Raw genomic sequence first — 20,342 nt, forward strand, 5'->3', positions numbered from 1 at the left:
ATTGTGCACGACTCGAGACTAGGACAACAGACATGTTTCATTGTAACTTCGAAGAACAGTAAATTTACCACATTATTGGTATTCGTCTATCATTCCTGATAGGCCTACTTGTAAAATAGGGCCAGAAACTCTTTTTTCTGGGCTTTTTTGTCGCCGTAGGAACAGCGACGCCGGGGAAGAGGAGCCCGGAATAACCTCGGACAAGGAATCGAACCTGGGCGGTAGGCGTTTATCGTCATCACTATGCTAACTCCCCCGCAGTCGGAATAGGGTCAGAAACTATGGTGCTTGGAGAATAGGGTCAGAAACTTAAGACTGAGGAAAATTACTATATTATGAATGCGAACCATTCTATATCACTCGAGCAGAGTTGAAAAAAGTGGGTCGAACTGAAAACTGGCTTGGACTCTAACTTGACTCGACTCAAAACTATCAAAGTGAGATTGACTCGGGACCATCTTACTTTGTTACAACCCTGAATTAGACCATATCAGAAAAGAGACTCCAAGATACTTACAAGCAGAGACCGTCATTCACAATTCGCTGGATATCACTCTGGCTGAAGAAACCGCTACATGTGGATTACTAGGGCGACCTAAAAAACGGAAGATTTTGACCCTAAAAATCTAAATTTTGACGTAACGTATGCAAATTAGGTGATTTCCCACATAATGTTAGAATTGTACTACTTATCTTCATTTCTGGTTGGAACTGTCTGCCCTTATGAAGTGGTTTGGCCTGAAAAAACACTTTTCTGCCTCAAAAACTGTCAAATTTTTACATGAAAAAACTTTATTTTAACGAAATCCAGTAGTTACAGTAAAGAATTCCAGTAGTTACATTACGCAGTATGGTAGAAATGTGAAGTACAACGAAAGATACTTTCCTACATTCTCGGGTAGAAAGTGTCTGCTTACTAAGTTGATTGCCAAGGATGGAGAAAGAACGTTCAACAGCAGCAGTTGTTGCCTGACAACACTGAAGTTGTGCGTACACGGCTGGTGACAAATCGTGTTGCTTGATTCTGGCAATAGTGTCTACATCACAATTTTTCATCATGCGCTTCTTGATATCAGATCCATTTTTCATCATGCGCTTCTTGATATAAGATCCATGCAATGCCCACACTGTCTTGCTTCTGTTGGGATATTGCGGTACGTTGAGCATAACACCATGTCAACCTATTTGTTCAATTTGAATGTTTACGATTCACACTAGGCAGACAATGGGCCGTCTACAACAGTAGGCCTATAAATGCAAAAAAAGATTTAAAATGCCAAGTTTTTCAATGATACAATTTTGACCTGACTTTTTTGACATGTTAAAAAAAAAATCGCGCTAGTGATTACTTTAGGTAAAGTTCGTATTTCTAGACAACATAAAAGCGGTACCAGTGATTCGGTTAGTACTTGCTGATGTACGTGGATTTACATTCTACAAGAGCAAGATGAAGTTAGTGTGGAAAGATGCATTCACCGTAATAACATAAAATCAATTATAAAAGGCACGCATTGATATGAACTAGATTGTTAAAATAAAGAGACGAGATACTGTCATGGTTAATACACATTGGTTAGCGAATAAATTATAAAAGGGATGTATGCATTGATATGAACTAGCTGAAACTGATGTGTCACAGTCAAGAGACGAGATCTGTCACGGTAAGTACAGACTGTTGTTAACTTCTTCAATCTCAATAAAAAACACCTCACGCTTCTCACACAACTTTAGAACAGTGAGTGTACGCTGTACACTGCACATTATTTATACATTTATATATCTATCCTATCAAGTATCAGATATTTGGCCATCAGAGTCAAGGCTTCCTTGGCTCTGCAGAACGCATTACATCAAGGGCGGGTAACTTCTCCATCCGGCGGTCCGGATAGGGGAATATGAACATAAGGCCGTATGTTCCCCGTCGCTGCATTACATCATCATTTCAAAAAAGATAATGCTGGATATCATTAGTGTGGCATAGCTTCCCCATTAAAACTGATCGGGGACTAAATTCCCTACCAACTACCTACCTATATACTACCAAATGTCATGCTACATTGTTAGTAGGCGCAAATTTGAACACCACTGCTCTAAGGGTCTCTAACAGTCAAGTGGCAACGAAGTACGTTGGGAATACTGTGAGGCCAAATAACAATATGGCAGTAACAGACTTGAAATTAAAAGTATTGGTATAAAGCAGGTATAAACCATTGAGACCTGAATAGCATAAACATGCAGTTCTCCCAGTAAATATGAAAAATTAAATATAATTGCGATGCGAGTGAAGATTGGAAATCTCACAGATACGTCTAATCCAAAATTTTGATAAATCAATATCTTATACCAAAAAATAAAGGAAGTAACCTAGGCAATCGCAATCACATTCAGAAAAATTATACAGTATTAGTAAGTGGTAAAAACTACTCTGGTTTAAAAATGGTTTCAGGACTCTCCTAGTGGGTAGAAAGTATTGAATTTGAAACTATATGTTTCGTCGACCAAAAAAACTCTTTGATGCCAACAGCGTAAATATCCATTACTCGAAAGAACAGACTCTTATCACTTGACTCGAATTACTGCGCCCAGCCCTAGCTGATAGTTATCGGCAACGCAATGGCGGCCGCACACAGTATTTTAAAGTCCGAGTAAGGCATCAGTACTTCCAACCATTCGTTTTCCGAAGGATCATAGCATTCCATTTGGTTGCCTTTGGACGCATCGCAACCGCCGCAAACGTATATGTCATCCATAACGTTAAACGCGCTGCACCCTTCCCTAGTGTTAAACATCGGCGCGATACTAGACCAAACTTTGGTTTTAGTGTCGAGAACTAAATTTGTAGCGAGTGCACCATCTAACGACTCTCGCCCGCCTATAATGTAAATGGACTTGTCGAAAGCGGCCGCAGCACTTGACATTCTGGGATTAGGCAGGGACGGATATTCCAGCCAAGTATTTTCAATCAAGTGATACGCCAGCACAGACGAGATCATAGTGTCGGCGATCACGCCTCCTATGCAGAAAATTTTGTTATCGAAAAGCACAGAGGCGTGGTGAACGAACCCCTTACCACGAGTTAGATATATCCACGTGTCCGTAAACTGATTGTATTCTTCGATGCAGCTTTCGTCACTACATTTTCTGCCTTCGACGACATAAATGCGACAGTGATCGGCAACAACAACAGGACGGGGGCCATGGTCGTACCGCGAATTCTTCCCTTCACGTACTGCAGGAACGTCAGTGCCCGTGTCGATATTGATTTGAAAGACGGACCGGTGCGTGAATACGTAGATGTAATCACACAGAGCCGCGAGCGAGAAGCAAGGACCCACCGGGGTGGGAATATTGATAGCGTCGAACTCCCAGTTGTCGCAACCAATAATGTGCATCTTGTTCAATTGTCCGAGGTACACAATCAGACCATTCACTCCGTCATTCTTGGGGTAGCTGTATGCCAATACTCCGGCTCTGTCGAAAATTGTAGAGCTAACGCGCCTGTAATTCGGCTCGGCGTCCCTGATCAACGGCTCGTTCTCCAGTAAGTACCGTAGGTATGGCATGTTCACTTGTAGCAAGTCCATGCTTTGAAGGATAGAGGAGAAAGCCTTCGCACGACACTGAGGATCAACACTCGCCCAGTTTATCAACGCTTTGAGCTTAGTGCAGGGAAGAGCGTTCACCCTATTGCGGAAAAGAACAGCGCAAAATTCCGCGTCGAGACATTTGAACTCGTCCGATTTCGACAAGGATTCAAAATTCAACGCCGCGAATTCCAGGCAATTGTATTGCAGAGGACGCAAGAAATGGGTCGTGGCAAGTTTGTGTATCTCATTGAGAGTCTCGACGGTCAATTTTCCGCATATATAAAAAATGAGCGTTTTTAGAAGTTCGTCAATCTGTAGCATGTCGGTGGCGCGCAGGAGTAGTGCGCATTTGCTTTCACAAGTGCACACCTGCTCGCCGTACATGAACGCGATGCACGTCGCCACAGACTCTTCGTCTAGCCCTTTCAATTCCACCTCTCTCTTCTCCTTTTCGATGGTGCTGTGCGTGAGCATGGCTCGAAAATACATCGAGTTTGCGCAAATCACAATTTGGTGAACCGGGAATTTGTGTACGTCGACGACGATGTTAAAATCACAAAATAAACCCTCCTGCCGAAAAGCGCCAAACTGTTGAAGCATCAGCGACGAATGATATGCCTTGTTGAGTGTGATTACATCTAAACCATCAACAGTGGTAGCTACATGCATTTTTGATTGGATATATGGTGGATTAGGTTAATGTGATAAAAGAAAAATCTGTCAGAAAGAATCCGGCACTGTTAGCCGAATCCAGCTCATTAGGTTTGTAATCTGGCCTGTTGACATCAGCGAATTTTTCATGTTCATCGTAGGAAATCACTTTACAGTTGTAACCACTTTTTAAGGTAAATTTGTGACAGTACCACAGAGACAATTCAGATAAGATATAGGCTACGATAACTAGTTTTGTAAAATAGGTAGATTCCAAGATTGACATAAAAAGAACATGAGAAGCTGAGGCAGAAAATACATACTATACAGTGGTCGAAGTACATGAGGTCAGCAGCGTTTATTGTGTATTTGTAATAATAAGTGTACATAAAAACCAATAAAGTAACAGCCACAGCCAAACCTGTAACGAACAGGACAAGGTCATAGCGGCCAGGAATTATTCCTATAGTTCCGTTAGTCATGCTTTGTGCAATTGATAGTTGAAATAAAAAATGAGAATTCAACTAGGTTTATGTTCGATGCTCAGAATATCATAACAAAAAAAAATGTGCCAATTTGACCACACCAAATCTTGACCGGGCCTCGAAACATTTGAACATCTCAGCTTTATAGGATTTAAATCTCTTAAAGCCAAGAGACCAGGAAACACCTTAGGGTTAGGAATATTATAATACGAATATTTGAATTTAATACACAGTTGCAGGGGAATAGCAATAGGTGGAAAGCCTATAATGAGTGGACTTCTGCCAATCAATCCAAAACCTACGCAACAACATACATATGAAAATTCGACAAACAGCTACGAAGACAGTACAATTCAAATGTATAATGCTCAAGAAAGAATGTGCACACTGCACAAGCACAGTCATGAGAGGAATCGCACCCAGTCAGTATGGTGCAATGCAAACAAAACAACTGCTATGGTTCGAAAAGGTATCAAAACAGGCAAAAGTTGACAAGAAACAACACCGCATCAAGTATCGACCGTACCTGCATTACAAATGCAACCTATGTCACAGTATCGTAGGCAATGTTATCATATTATTCACAGATATATTACACACATTATCATATTCAAAAGAAAACATCGGCAAACTACTTCGAGAAGTCAAGAGAAGTGAAAATCAGATCTGATGATTAAACAAAAGGAATCGAAGACCTTTTCCAACGTGAATAATCGTCACATGCAATAATAGTAGCGGACAGAGAAGACAATGGAATATGACCAACCGAATCAGTGACTGCAAGGTAACACGACGGCAGTGGAGCAAATTACATCAAAGTCAGATGAAAACGGTGTCTCAATCTCTTCCCACATGTTACTCGAAACATTGTAGCGCTCGATGAGGCTAAATGCGGGCACGTCCCCCACACATCCCCCACAAACATATATGTCTCCGAGAATGGAAAACGCGCCGCACCCTCTCCTGTTATTGAGCATGGGCGCTATGCCTGACCACGCATCGGTCCTGGTATCAAAAACTAAATTTGTGTTAGTCGGCTCGTCCACATTCTCGCGCCCACCGATCACATAAATGGACTGCCCTAATACAGCCGCCGCGCATGACCTTCTCGGAACCGGCAGGGATTGGTGTTCCGTCCAAGAATTGCCATCCACACGGTATGAATGCACGAATGCGACCGGCCGACCGTTGATCGCGCCTCCTACGCAAAAGATTTTTCCATCCAAAAAAACACAGGCGTGGCAGGACAGGCCCCCGCCCCGGGTCAGACACCGCCACATGTCCGCGATCGGATTGTATTGCTCGATGCAGCTTTCGTGCCCGCATCGCGAGCCTAATACCGCGTATATGTACCGGCCGTCTGAGACTACGGTAGGCTGAACGCCGTGATCGTATTGCATTTTACATTTTTCAACTGCGTTGGAAAACTTACCGGGAGTGGCGATGCTGATTTGAAACACGGCCTGTTGAGCGAAACAGTAGATATATCCGGGTAGGTACACGGCCGAGAATTCGCGCGTCGGAAGGGCAACACGAAAAGGCTGCGTCTCCCGTGAAACGCACGAGAACTGATACGCTCCAATCGATTTCCCGTTGTACAGGAGTATACCGTTTTTTTCTGGGCTTTCGATAACGTTTTCCGACTGTATCCCGGCACTGTTAAGTAGCGATACGGTCATCAGTCTCAAGTTCGGCAAGGAGTCCTTAATAAGCGGTTCATTATCGAGCAGAAAACGACGAAACGACATTGCGACTTTCGACAGGTCGAGCTTTCGGAAGCAAGAGTTAAAAGTTTCGTGCCGCTGTTTCGTATTATGGTCCGTCCAGTCGAGCAGAGACATGAGTTTACTGCATTCCGAAGCGCGCAGCTCGGTGCTGAAAAGCTCTTCCAAAAATTCAGCGTCGAGATGATGCAACTCCTCCATATCTGACAAGTATATGAAATGAGACGTCGCAAATTCCACGCACTTTCGTCTCAGGCCGTGCAAAGAATTGGTCGATGCTAGCGAGCTTATCACGCTAAAAGTCTCGTCAGTCAATTTCCTCTCTAGATACGAAACGATTGATTTCAGAAGCATGTCTATCCCGAGCATGTCAGCAGCGTGCGCTAGCCCGGCCCATTTGCTTTTACAAGCACTCACCGGCTCGCCATACATGTAAGCGACGCACATTATCACCGAGTCTTTATCTGTATTTTTTAATTCAACCTGCCTCACACTGCCACGCATCAAGATTGCTCGGAAATATTTAGACTTCGCGGATATCACAAATTTATGGACCGGGATCTTATCGCCACCGACAATGATGTCGAAATTGCACGAGGATCCTTTTTTTCGAAGCGCGTTTAGACGGTGATACAATGATGAGGAATGGCAGCTTTTGTCGATCGCCATTACATCTAAATCTTCAACGGGCGCTTCAAGATCCATTTCTAATCAGGAATGTGATGTGGTGGGCTGAGGTGCGGCAAGCTAAATAAGCGGACTGTGAAATAAAAGAAAGAAACGTCATAGAAAAAAAAATCGCCTGTCAATATCCACGGGTACGTTCATTAACATCTACATTCAACAGGCAGTAGCCATCATTAGTCAAGCTGTAAATTTTTACTGCAAGTTATTTCCAAGTAATTTGGAAAGTAAGTATTCTAGGTCTGGTTTTGGCTATAAAAATTGGTAAATTGAAGTAAATGCAGTCTAAAGTTATAACCACAGTGCAAGTACACAAAATCCTACTTTTAGTAGGTTACTTCGAAAACTAGTTGGCTACTTCTTCACTGACCAGGTCTGCTAATATCGATAGTTAGTAATGTTCGGAACTCTCAAAAATGTTTCACTGGAAGAGGATGACGTCTCAATTTTCCATTCTACACATAAAACACTTACAACATCCAACATTGTTTACAGAATTGAACAGCGAAGACAGTGCTCAAAGACGGCAAGAAGAAGAATTGCATCAGTGTCACAGCAAGGATTAGAGCAGTGGTTTGCATCCTACTGATCCAGAACCACTGTCCTCTGGTGAACACAATAAAAGTATGCTATAGATCAGGGGTCACCAACACGCGGCCCGCCAGGTCATATTTTGCGGCCCGCGACTAGGGCTGGGCATAATGATTCGAGTTGAGTAGTAAAATACGAATTTTTCGAGTACTGAAATTATACTCTCCTCGCCACTGAAAGTTAATTTATCAACGAGAATTATAGTTCGATACTAATTTTCACTGTTGAAACCTTGACTGGCCGTAACGTAGCATACAATACATATAATAGGACAAAGCTACGAACTACGAACGTTACTGGAAAAATCACATTTCTGAAAGTCATGCTCATTCACAACATTGTCAATAAGTGCAATAAAATCGGTCTGGTCTAAAAAAGACCAAAGTATCTTTAATGTGATGGATAACGGGCATTATACTCTTTGTATATATTTGTACTTTGACATTATACATTCGGTAATGACGTCATAATGAGCGATACTCGATTACTCGACTCGAAGCAGAATACGTGATTCAGAATCGAATCACCCAGGTACTCGATATTGCCCAGCCCTACCCGCGACATGATTTGAGATTTCGGAAGAAAGCTAAGAAAACATTTTGAAATTCTGAAATTGACGTGCAATAGCTTAAACACTTCCAATACCGAGACGCCTAGAAAACTGCTTAGGGAAGTGGTTCTAAGACTGAGGGTACGTCCCCCATATGGGGGCGTGAAAGCATCTGAAGGGGCCGTGGAGCTGTGTTCAACTAAAAAATTTTCGCGCTTGGCGCGATTTTCCTCGAATTCATAGTTATAGCTAGTGCTCTGTGTATAATCCGGAATTCATATTATAAAATTCTCTCGTCAACATTCATAACCTTCCATACCATCAAACAATCCGTTCGGATAGCCAGCATTATGAATGCATTTTGTGATATGACGATAAAGGGGCGAGAAATTTTTCAGTATCATATAGGGGGGCATATCAAAAAAGGTTTGAGAACCACTGGCTTATGGCTTACCCACAAGATTAAGCTTCAAGTGGGGATGGTCTTTCAGCTAGTTACGTATCTCGCTAGCCCCAAAAAGAGTTTCTAGGTATCGTGCACAGCTCGCAGTTTAAAATAAAATGAAATTGATCACAGTGATACTTTGTTGTATTTTTATTCCTTTAATAAAATATTACTTTTTTGTGGTCATTATACCCATTGCCTGTGTTAGGTAGAACAGCGTTGTACTGACGTAGAGTTTTAAAACGTGGTTGCCCACTTTATATTGATATTGAATTTATGCGGCCCGCGGGCGTTTGAAAAGTGGCCCACGACCCGTTTTGACTTGGCGACCCCTGCTATAGATATATGTAATTAAATATGTTATCTTTTATTACTTAAGCGGAGAGGTATATTTTGCTTTGCGTCATTACAAGCAAAAACAGTAGTAGGCTACAACGAAGGCGCAAAGTTAAAAAATCTGTCTGAAAATACTTTTATTTGATGCTGATTTAGTGAATAATTTTTGGAGCCGCCTTCCAACCTAGGTCCCTCCAGTAGTGGGTTTCGTGGTGCAGCAGCAGGGATAACTAGAACTCATAGACTCTAGTTCTAGACCAGTGGTTCTCAACCTTTTTTGACTCGCGCCCCCCTTAGAGATGGTCAAAAAAATCGCGCCCCCCCCCTGACCCTCCTTGCATTTATCGTCATGTCAAAAAGAGCACATCATCTAATACAGAGGTGGGCAACGTTTTTGATAATCATAGCCGCATTTCGATTACTTATGTACGGGGTAGCGTAAGGCCGCATTCCAGGGCATAGCCGCAATGAACGATCTGGACACAAAATTCCTATGGTAAACTGTCCATATCTATTCCCGGTGAACTCCGGACTATTCTACTTTTCACAATGGCCTATTGTACGCAACGAAATCACGAGTGGTAATGTTATGAATAGTTGCCGGGAGGTGCATATTGTCGCGCGGAGCGCGAAAATTTTTCAGGGCTACGAACGAATTGTTATTTCTTGCCAATTCCCATTCCGGCTCAGATTAAGACGGGCGCTACTGCATTAAAATCGAAAAATGAAGTCTTGTTGAATTGCGCGGAGGGCGAAGAAAATTTCAAGATGAATTAAAATCTCTCGAAAATGCGGGAGTCAATTCGTAATTGCAATTTGCATGTCTACGGCCGCCAACATATAGCCTACTAATTGAATTAGGCGTCGACCGCCGCTCAAATTCCCTTCTACGGCCGCAGGCTGCCCACCCCTGATCTAATAGTATACATAAGGTATATCTTACGCCAATTTTGAATCGGCATTCCAGTTGTTGAGTCTTTTACATGACAAATTTCTCCAAACTTGTTTGAAAATAACAAAAAACATTGAACAAGACATCCATTAATTTCAAGGTAGGTCACCCTGAGACTAATCCTGATGCTGGTCGTGAGTACAGAGATCAAGGCGTCGTTCTGTCCTGCCAAGCTAAATTTGATCAGTTTTGGAAATTAATTAAATTGTGTTGATTTATAGCCTAATTGAGGGCGAAACCGGGCAACCAATGTTGCATCTAAGTCTGTCTTAGGCAGTGCAGTTCGCAAGCTACTAACAAGAGCTGCCCAGCGCGCCAAGCTTTAGGCTACTGTCAAAGCTATCAAGCAATGAATGACTTACACATGGGAATTGCTCTCTATATCTCCAAAGAATTTCAAAAATTTGCTCAAATCAAGTTGAACTCAGACTATACTCCGTTGAGCGCGGTTGCTAGAGTTTGTATTTTGCAAGCTTTCTTGAATATGTAATAAATTTCATCTTCATTAATCGTCTTCTCATAATGGATGTGAAACACATGTTCGGACACGTACAATTTATACTGACTTTGTCAATTTCTCGCGCCCCCCCTATAGTGACTTTGTCAATTTCTCGCGACCCCCCTGAGAGCCTCCCGCGCCCCCCAAGGGGGGCGCGCCCCCCAGGTTGAGAACCCCTGTTCTAGACAGTGTTGAGATCAAGTCACTACCTTCCAGTCACGAGTCATTTCGAGTCAATGCACATTTTGACTCGAGTCAAGTCAAGTCAATCGATTTTCAAAGGTGACTCAAGTCAAGTCACACGATTTTTGGAGGTGACTCGAGTCAAGTCGAGTCAAGTCAAGTCAAGTCACGAGTCAAGTCACATTTTAAGGCAAGTTGCCTTTTCGAAGTATGATGCATTATTACGTCATTGCAATTTGCTAGCTGTCTGAAATACAGATTGAGTGGTCATTACTTCCGACCGATGAACGAATACAGAGTTAAATATACTCGCAAGAAGACGCTGTATCACTCACATATACGTAGAACTGTTAAACTACGTATTTGCATAGCCTCAGTTTATAGTTACCAGCCAAAATAGAGAACAGAAAAACATAATTATAAGATGCAACACATTACCCATTTACAAATTGATGATACAATTCGAGCCTGCGCCAATGATTGAGAACTATATAAACTATATTCAATTTCAAGATGATTGAAGGTTTGGTTTGTTTAAGGTAAAAACAGAGAACAGAAATAGACATTTCGCTATTTTATAAATTTAGTACTCAAGTTACGACAACGTAAGCTGTAAGCTTCAATTACTTCGTTTGCGGTCAATTTATTTGTGAGAGATCAATCGAGACTTAGTGAAACGCACAATATTTGAATGATTATTCATCGCTCTCACGGGTTACACCAGCGTTTCGCGAACAATCCGAATATATGCAAGATACAGTGATTTTTATCCACACCGGTTACTTGATGACTTGAAATTGACTCGTGAATTTTGCTCCGAGTCACGAGTCAATCCACATTTCTGATACGCCGAGTCAAGTCAAGTCAAGTCATTTTAGCAAAGTGACTCGAGTCAAGTCAAGTCATGCGAAAGAGGTGACTCGAGTCAAGTCATGACTCGAGTCATCCCAACACTGGTTCTAGATATTCCAGGCAGCCTTGTCACCAATTGATCAATGCTGATTATTGAGGTTGTATTGACTCGAGTTATTTTTTCAGATGCGTAAAATGACTTGACTCGAGTCAATTTGCGTATTCACTCGACTTGTACTCGAGTCATTGTGCATGACTTGAATCAAGTGATATGACTCGAGACTAGGACGGCCAAGACAGACATTTCCCTGTAACTTCGAAAAATAGTAAAGTCACCAGATATCGGTATTTCGTCTACCAGTCCTGATACTTGGAAAATTGGGCCAGAAACTGATAGGACTGAGGAGCATTACGATATTATGAATGCGAGCCATTCCATATCACTGGAGCAAAGTTTTTAAAAAATGGGTTGAACCGGATTGAACTCAAAACTGAATAGTAGACACAATGACTTGGACCCGGACTCGAGTCACAACACTATGACTCGGACTCGACCCTCTACTCACTCATTTGGACTCGACTCGGAGGTGAATTGAAAATGACTCGAGTCAAAACCGTGATAGTGAGATTGACTTATGACTCGTTTACAAACCTCCTAATTATTCCCTCACTTTACAGTGGACTGCCCTGTAACCTGCACACGGCCCCGAAAGGGTCGGTGGGTCCCCGGCAACGAACCACTGCCTGAGTGTTATGTCTTGTCGTGAAATACTCATCAAGATTCGGTTTTAAACTCGCATTTGCTAACATGGTGCTGCATAGGATCATGGTGTGCCACACATGAAAGGTAAAGGAAACAAGGTTATCAACCATTTTGCAGTTTAGAGGTTTCGTGGACCCCCGGTTGAGAACCCCTGGTCGAAACTGTTTATCTATATCTTCCATCAATTCCGTCAATCACCTTAGTACCGAAATAATACAACTAACGCATCATCATTGGGAAGTGGAGATTTCATCTGGTCAACACAAATATAGGATGAAAGTCATTCCATATTTTTACTCTCAGTGAATCATATGCACGCATCTATGCGGCCAAACAAGCAACATGGGTAAGCAAGCGGTTTTAAGCCTCATTCTATTCATGTGCAAGACCAATAAATTTACATAAACACACAATTCCGGACCAGGGCTGTGGAGTCGGAGTCGGGGTAATTTTCGCTTGATGGAGTCGAAGTCGTGAAAACTATAATTGCTGGAGTCGGAGTCGAGGGGAAAATACTGAATGGAGTCGGAGTTTGTGAGAATGACCTTGACTTCGACTCCGACTCCAACTTCTCTATCACGAAAACATTTGCTTTCAAAGTATTTTCAATAGAATTTTTATGTACCACCAATCACTGTTATTAATAACTATACAGATCAGGTGCGGCCAGCCCGTGGCACGCAGGTTAGGTGTGGCCTGCGAGGTAATTCTCGAAATAATTTATGACATCAGGTACAATTGCAAGGCCAACAAAAATTTGATTAGCATGACCGCGAAAATTGATGATGACTAAAACAACAGTTCTGACACATTGACGTATCCAGGGGCCAGCAACATTTATCCCAGATCTTCATAATTTGACCATAAAGTAGAATATTTCATAGCAGATTTATTTGACTTGAAATTTTTCTCGGTGCTTCGCATGATTCATTGTCACTTGATTTCTTGCATTCAGTATTTAGGCCCCCTCTGAAAATTATAAATGCATATTATTCACAGAATTGAGTCTAACTATATTCGCAACTATATTCGCAATTAGGAGATAATGTGTCGTCCAACATGCGGCTTCGCTTGTGCATTCGCAGCGAGATCGTCGACAAAACATTTGAACAAAATGATAGAGGCATGTTCACTGATAACGTCGATTTTGATATGTCTAAACGTCGAATAATCCTGTCCTTGCCAAATGAGCCCAGTGGTATACAGATGCGACCCTCAATGTATTAGCAACATATTTATTGATATAATTCAGTCATTATCTTGCAAAAAATTTCTCTCTTGGCGCGACCAGGGCCTGATTGCGCACTGCACAGTTGCATGACATATTGTTATCAATTTTAGAGCGTATTACTATAAGTCTTGTTTGCAATGTTACCTAATTCGGTTCGCTCCTATCGGACGACTATAAAAAGGTTATCAACATTCCAGTTGCCCGCGCAATGGTTAGTAAATCTCATGTGTCCCTTTGGCCGAGAAATTTGCCCACAGCTGATATAGATAAAATTAGACATTACTTGCAAATTACAACTCAGTTGCACAGGGGAAGGAAATCGCAATATGCGTTTCCGCGATGCAGTCCATATTGATGGAATTGATGATTGGAATGGAATGATTGCAATTATACCGTGATACTGTGGCTGAGCAAATGCATCGGATGGTTTTGTAAAATTGTAAAAATGATGTAAATCTAACCAAACGATGCTTCCCACTTGACAAAATTAAAAATATTTGTAGTGTAGCTTAGCTGTTTGGGTCGAACAAATGATTAAGAAAGACTGCAAGTCCCAATCCTCGAATACTTGATTCAGTACATGTAGACTAGACATAGGCTATATGGTCTTTGACTACTTAACTAAATTCCATTTATGACCAATGTCTATTAGTAGTAAGAGTGTGTGTGATGGTAATCAGGATAGTGTGCAATGGCAAAATTAGTAAGTTCAAACTCTTTATTAGTTGCTGACGACTCATACACAAGAGCTACACTTGAATTTTTTATCTACATTTTTATTATACAGGATTGGATATCCGCCATATTTGAATGATTCATACATTTCAGGATATTAGAGAGTCCATGTTATAAAAACTTGAAAAATAAAGGATATTTAACAAATCTTTCTTTCATGTTAATTACATAGTGGATAATTCGATCTGTGTAACAATTAAACAATTTAGCATGTCACCGTTAATCATATGTTTGCATATTTTTAATGGTTGTATGATAGTCATTCAACCGACAATGTGGCATAAACTTTTCGAATTAAATTGGTAATAATGCTGGAGTCGGAGTCGGGAGTCGGAGTCAGAGTCGGTACGTTTAAAGACCCAGGAGTCGGTACGTTTAAAGACTCGGGAGTCGGAGTCGGTATATTGAAAATGTGTGGAGCCGGAGTCGGTGGTAAAATTTACCGACTCCACAGCCCTGTTCCGGACGCTCTACCAGGTAGTATGGAAAGGAAACCATACTGCGATTTGTTCGATTCCACCGGACCACCAGTGCCTCGAAGATCAATATGCACACTACATACATGACATAACACACAGCACGAATCTATGCGCAGGCAAGAAAAACATTTAAAGAATGCATCTTCCTCGAAGTGCACCACATGTGAGATGCATTCTATTGGATTCTCCACAGTACACAAGCAGTACGTTTCTTTCTTTCTCACTTGTCTAAAATTCTCAAAGCCATCTTCAACCAGTGGTTCGTTCTCAACTATATAACACCAATACGACATATTAACTTTCGACAGGCCGAGTTTTTTTAGGCAAGCGGTGAAAGCTTCGCTTCGAACTTTCTTATCCCAATTCGCCCAATCAATCAATTAGTTCTTCCAGTTTCATATGCTCCAAGGCTCGTATTGAACAACTTGAAACTGTTGAAAAATTCTGCGACTTCGACAAGGATTTGAAGTTGACCGTCGCAAATTGAACGCATTTGCGGTACAGATCACTCAATGAATCGGTAACGGCAAGCGCATATATTGCGCAAAGAATTATGACAGTCAATTCCACCTCCAAATATGAAACAAGCGTTTAAGAAGTTCATCATTCTGCAGCATGTCAGCCGCACGCACAAGTCGTGCTCATTTGCTTTTGAACAGTTTCTTGGAGGTACAGAACTTCAATATACAATTGAATAGTATATTCATATTGAAATGAACCCTAATATTTTCGGCAGACACTCGTCAGGGGTAATCGTCAGCAACTAGTAGAGAATTCAAAAGAACATCGTATATCAACAATCGTAGCACAAAATATGAAGTCCCCAGCATAACATGTCAAAAACGAGAGCGTTCAGTGTACTATTTTTAGATGATACACGAACTCTTTTTGTTGACACAGCCTTGGCTGGTGTATTTTGATAAAAGTCGACTCCAAGGCGCAGAAATGAAAGTGTGAACAACCCTTTTCGGGTATGCAAAATCTGTCGTCGCACAGGCGGGACTATCCAACAAGTGTTTGCCAATTGCAGAATTTATGGCCTTTGATTGTTATGCATCAATCTTGAGCGGATGAGTTGAGGGTGCGCTTTTCACCGAGGGTGTTCTAATGAATCTAGGGACATGCTGATTTATGCGCTCATTTGCTTTTGCAAGTAAGGACAGGCCCACCGTAAATAAAAGCGATTCATCTCACCACGGAATCCTTGTCCAACTCATTCAATTCAACATTCTTGTTTTCTTTCTCGGTGGTGGTGCGTCAACATGGACTGGACACGAAATATTTTGAGTTTGCGCAAATCAGATTTTGATGAACCGGGATCGTGTGACCATTGACGAAAATGTCAAAATCGCACAATAATTCGTCATTGCGGAAGGCACTGAAATGGTCGAACACCAGTGGCAAATGAACTAGTGGGGATTCCTTCAAAATCTTCAACACCAGCATGTTGATCCATTTCTGATCAAAGATGTGGTGTAGTAAACAAATATATAACTAGATTACAAATAGCCTACACAAAGAAAATGTTATACAGTAGGGGTAAGGCAAGGAATTTCATTAAACAATAACAATAATAATGTGATCAGGGATATATAGAACTCCGGGATGGCTGACTTCATTTTGGCCATTACCTAAGTAGGTCCAGAAAGTTACCTGCAATCTGCCTCGAAATATCCACTTTTCTGCAAGCTAGCAATACAGCTGTTTCTAGAATAACGATCCTCAACCTTTTGCGGAATAGTTAGTTAAGCTAGACATTCTTCCATTATCACAACCTTACTGCTGTATAGCCAACCTAGTAAAGTTCAACACTGCTGTATAGCCAACCAAGTAAACTATCACAACTCTGAATTTCAGTAAATCATGAATGTGTTTAATTTCTACACATCATATAATCTGCATCAGGCCATAAATAACAGAGTGAATAACGAATAATATCAGCGTCTTCTACCTATTTACAAGCCATTGTCGGAAACCTTGCAGCTGGGATGGGGGGGGGGGGGGTAATAGGATTGATTAAATCAACCGTTTCAATTCGCGTTAACCGACAATTACCATGGAGTATAGGGTTGCATTTAAAACAAACATATTCAAAACCAGGCCCTTGTATAAAATATACTTTTTTTAAGCCATGACGTCAAGAATATTCAATAGTGACGTCATATTGGATTGACATTGACAATTGCAAATATAGTGTAAATATAGCTCCTTTGACGAAATATCTGTGCTATTGCCGTTGAACCGACTATTTCGAGGGTTCCAGCCATCCCATATCGATATTAGTCGGCTATATCGGGTGGTAATCGTCCGTAGGCTCATATAACACGTATTTTAGAAAGTATTTACACAATTATGGCATAATTTTACAACGTTGGAAGAATTTTTTTTAAAAGGCCTTTGTTTAAAACACTGTTTAAAGCATGTTTTAAACATAGTATTTCAAACACCGTTTGTTTTAAAAGCACCCCTGCCATGGAGCATTTCCAATAACAAAAAGATAGCACGGCCTGTAAGGACTCGAAATTGTGATAGCAGCATTGTCAGCTTCTATGTCACTCAATGAAAGTTGATCAAGAAATCAACACACCATTGATACTTCTCTTCAGGTTCAAATGTAGCCTCGGGTAGAAGTTTGGTACATATCATTATCAATTCAAGAAGCATTCGGTAGACCCAGTTGTTGAATTCAGCTGATATTTTGTTCACCGAGAAATAGTTTCATGACCGCAGTGAAGAAATTGCCACCATGGCTTAACGGTACATCACGAATGGGCCTCCTGAAGCATTTCAATGCCATTTTTCAGTTGAGAAATATTCAGTATCATTGTCTTGCAGATTTTCCGATAGAGCGATAGATGATTCCATGTAAAAAAATCATCTCGGTGAGGAGGCACGAGATCCAAATATTCAAATCGTGGCCATCTTTGCCAAGATTTCAATGGAATGTGCCCAGTATAATATATCAGGATATCCACTGTTGACGTGATGCAAATGCTGGAACATCGCGTTTGTTTTTCCGGAATCTGCAACAAAAATAAACAAATGATGTATTTAGAGACACAAATTAACCTTAAGAATATATATAGATGTATGCAGAGTTGGTCAGTAGTGAAGAACTTCTACTTCATTGCAGTACTCAAGTAGTTGTTGCCTATTTTCGAAGATACATCTTGTAATTCTGAAGCAGCCATCTCCAAACTTAAGTACCTTGCAGGCATTTCACTTTACAGCTACTTAAGGAAGTTTAAATACCAGTACGCTCGGGAATACGACTGTTACTTGAGTAGCAATGCAGACTACTTTAACCACATCAAGATTAATGTAAATCGCTCATGTAATAACGTATCACTAGAATCAGCCAAACTTACCTTGGGCCGACTGAGGAGAGGTCCATGCGTTATTGCAACGATTTGACTAAACCTTGCAAATTGAAAGCAATCTTCAGAGTTTTCTCTTCCTCCATCGTACAGGCCTATAGCCTATAGGCTATAAGTGTTTATATGGTAAAGACAGGCCGTATCTCAGGGTCGTCTCGTGTCCTGACGATTGTGTTGGCTTATCCATTCAAGGGAGTGGGCATCTTCATGGCCTCAGTAAGAGCAAATGGTCAACAAATGTTGTGGCCATATACTGGGAGTCAGCCATTGGTAGTTCACAACAGTGCACTTCTGTTGAAGTATAATTCCAGTACTGTAGCATTGAGGTGCCGCTCATTAACAAACATATGCCTGCCTTGTTTTACCAGACATGTTACTGATGAATAGTATCTGTAACAAGAGATTGGATTCAACAGTTGTTATGGACACTTACACAACTGCAAAGACCTTGACGCGTTGTGTTGTGTTTGTATTAGATTCAAATGTTTGGTTATTCTCAATTGAAATTCCTCTTGAATCTTGCAGTGGCTCCAATTCTTACTAGGAATAATCCAGCAATGATCTGGAATACCGGTAAGCCTGCAATACCAGCAGCCAGCACTATACCTGCATATTCACATATTAATCTATAGTACAAGATCTTAACTGACAAAGTCCCTCCTAACGGTCGCCTTCATAGTTGACACGGCACAGTGTAAATGTACACTTGTACTTGTGCAATGTACAGCCTTGGATGGTGACATACATTCGCATAACATGCCGTAAATGAAAAACATACCGCAAGGCGTAATCAAAATCATACTGCGGATATCAATGTTAACGTTGGAAATTATTCTACATTTTGTTATCTTCTCACGATTATCAGCGCAGCAAATCATGTTACATAAGATACTACAGAAGCAGAGATATTCCGAAGGCGAGTAGATGGCCGTACCGGTATACCGGTAAATTGCTGCTGAAGGAATAGGGCTAATACCGCAAAGTTTCAGAATACCTGAACATCTCATAACCTAGTTAACCTCTAGCTTTATATAATAACATAAACATGGATATTAGATGCCTCTACCGCTCTCAAAAACTTAAAATTACACACAGATGAAGCGGCTGACCGTAACGTGAATCAAAACTGAATGCGCGAATCTGGACCCACTTAGGTAATACCGCGATGACGCAATTGACGCAGTCAGCCATCCCGGAGTTCTATATATCCCTGAATGTGATAATCAAACTAAAAAAGAATGCTTATTCATTGAACTGGCAGTCCCAGCTGATCACAACATACTACAGAAGGAACCAGAACAATAATCGAAATACGCAGACCTTAAAATGGAATGCGAGAAAATGTGGCGATGCAAAATAGACATTGTACCGATAGTCATTGGTGCTACGGGGGTCATAAGCAAAAAACTCATGAGACATATCCAACAGATTCCGGGTAACGTTCAATTCGACATGATCGAGAAGATCACGGTACTGGGCACTGTGCATAACTGCATTGTGCATATTCTTCGGAACGCCTTGAATGCACCACTGGACTATAATTACACTTGTGCGCGTGAATCACAGCATAATTTCTATAATTTCCATTCTTCATTTTCAATCATCTCTACCTCTGCTCTGTAACCCTTGCCAATTCTTCATCTACCGCAATTCTGTAATCTGACCTGCATAAATTGACCCCTAGTGGCAAAGGACGTCAAATTTTAGTTTAGTACTTGGAACGAATCTCTCACACTCGAATCATTATGCGCAGCCTTGGCTGTCAGCAGTACACTTCTGCGTAAGAGCAAATGTGGTATTTGAAAATGTGCACCAGATACAACCACACACAAATTCGGAAAAGTAGAGCGACTATTGCTAGTGTGCGAACCACCAGGACATGCAATAAGGTAGAAGTAAACATATGAAAACACTGCACAAAAGTAGGCCTACAGGCATTTGACGGATCGGTCATTCAATGCTTTCTCGTACTTTGGTTCAGCGATGTTCAGCATAATGCAGAATATGGTAGCACCTGACCACAGCATTGACTTGGGCAAGCTATAGGCCAAATTTGGAGCATTTTTTTGGGTTCGTGTACAGTACACAAATGGAATGCAATTGTATGCAGTAAACTAGATCACGCCCGGGTAATAACAGCATTATATAATAGAAAAGCCAAGAACTTGTATACTTCTCAAGGCAGGCATGCATTAAGTTCTGACCAACCACCACCGGC

The 20,342-nt window shown here is 41.3% G+C and overlaps 1 protein-coding gene and 1 long non-coding RNA gene across 2 annotated transcripts; both read right to left on the reverse strand.

The window, feature by feature from the left end:
• Window positions 1-4,498: 4,498 nt before the first annotated feature.
• On the reverse strand, window positions 4,499-16,299 carry LOC145451906 (kelch-like protein 25). Its single transcript, XM_080330130.1, has 2 exons — window positions 15,942-16,299; window positions 4,499-7,207 (listed from the first exon to the last, which is right to left on the reverse strand). Exon 2 carries the CDS (start codon window positions 7,150-7,152, stop codon window positions 5,494-5,496), a length of 1,659 nt encoding a protein of 552 aa, XP_080186256.1. The 5' UTR covers window positions 7,153-7,207; window positions 15,942-16,299; the 3' UTR covers window positions 4,499-5,493.
• Window positions 16,300-16,598: 299 nt separating this feature from the next.
• LOC145451920 (uncharacterized) lies at window positions 16,599-18,642 on the reverse strand. Its single transcript, XR_013919127.1, has 2 exons — window positions 18,116-18,642; window positions 16,599-17,770 (listed from the first exon to the last, which is right to left on the reverse strand). It is a non-coding gene; the product is annotated as an uncharacterized LOC145451920 (long non-coding RNA).
• Window positions 18,643-20,342: the final 1,700 nt, after the last annotated feature.

Source organism: Botryllus schlosseri, chromosome 12 (assembly GCF_051294905.1).
Source record: "Botryllus schlosseri isolate E-star chromosome 12, Bs_hap1, whole genome shotgun sequence".
Lineage (NCBI taxonomy): Eukaryota > Metazoa > Chordata > Ascidiacea > Stolidobranchia > Styelidae > Botryllus > Botryllus schlosseri.

What these genes read in the sequence shown, in the direction of transcription:
- LOC145451906 (XM_080330130.1), bottom strand. Translation starts at nt 7,152, where the DNA reads ATGGATCTTGAAGCGCCCGTTGAAGATTTAGATGTAATGGCGATCGAC.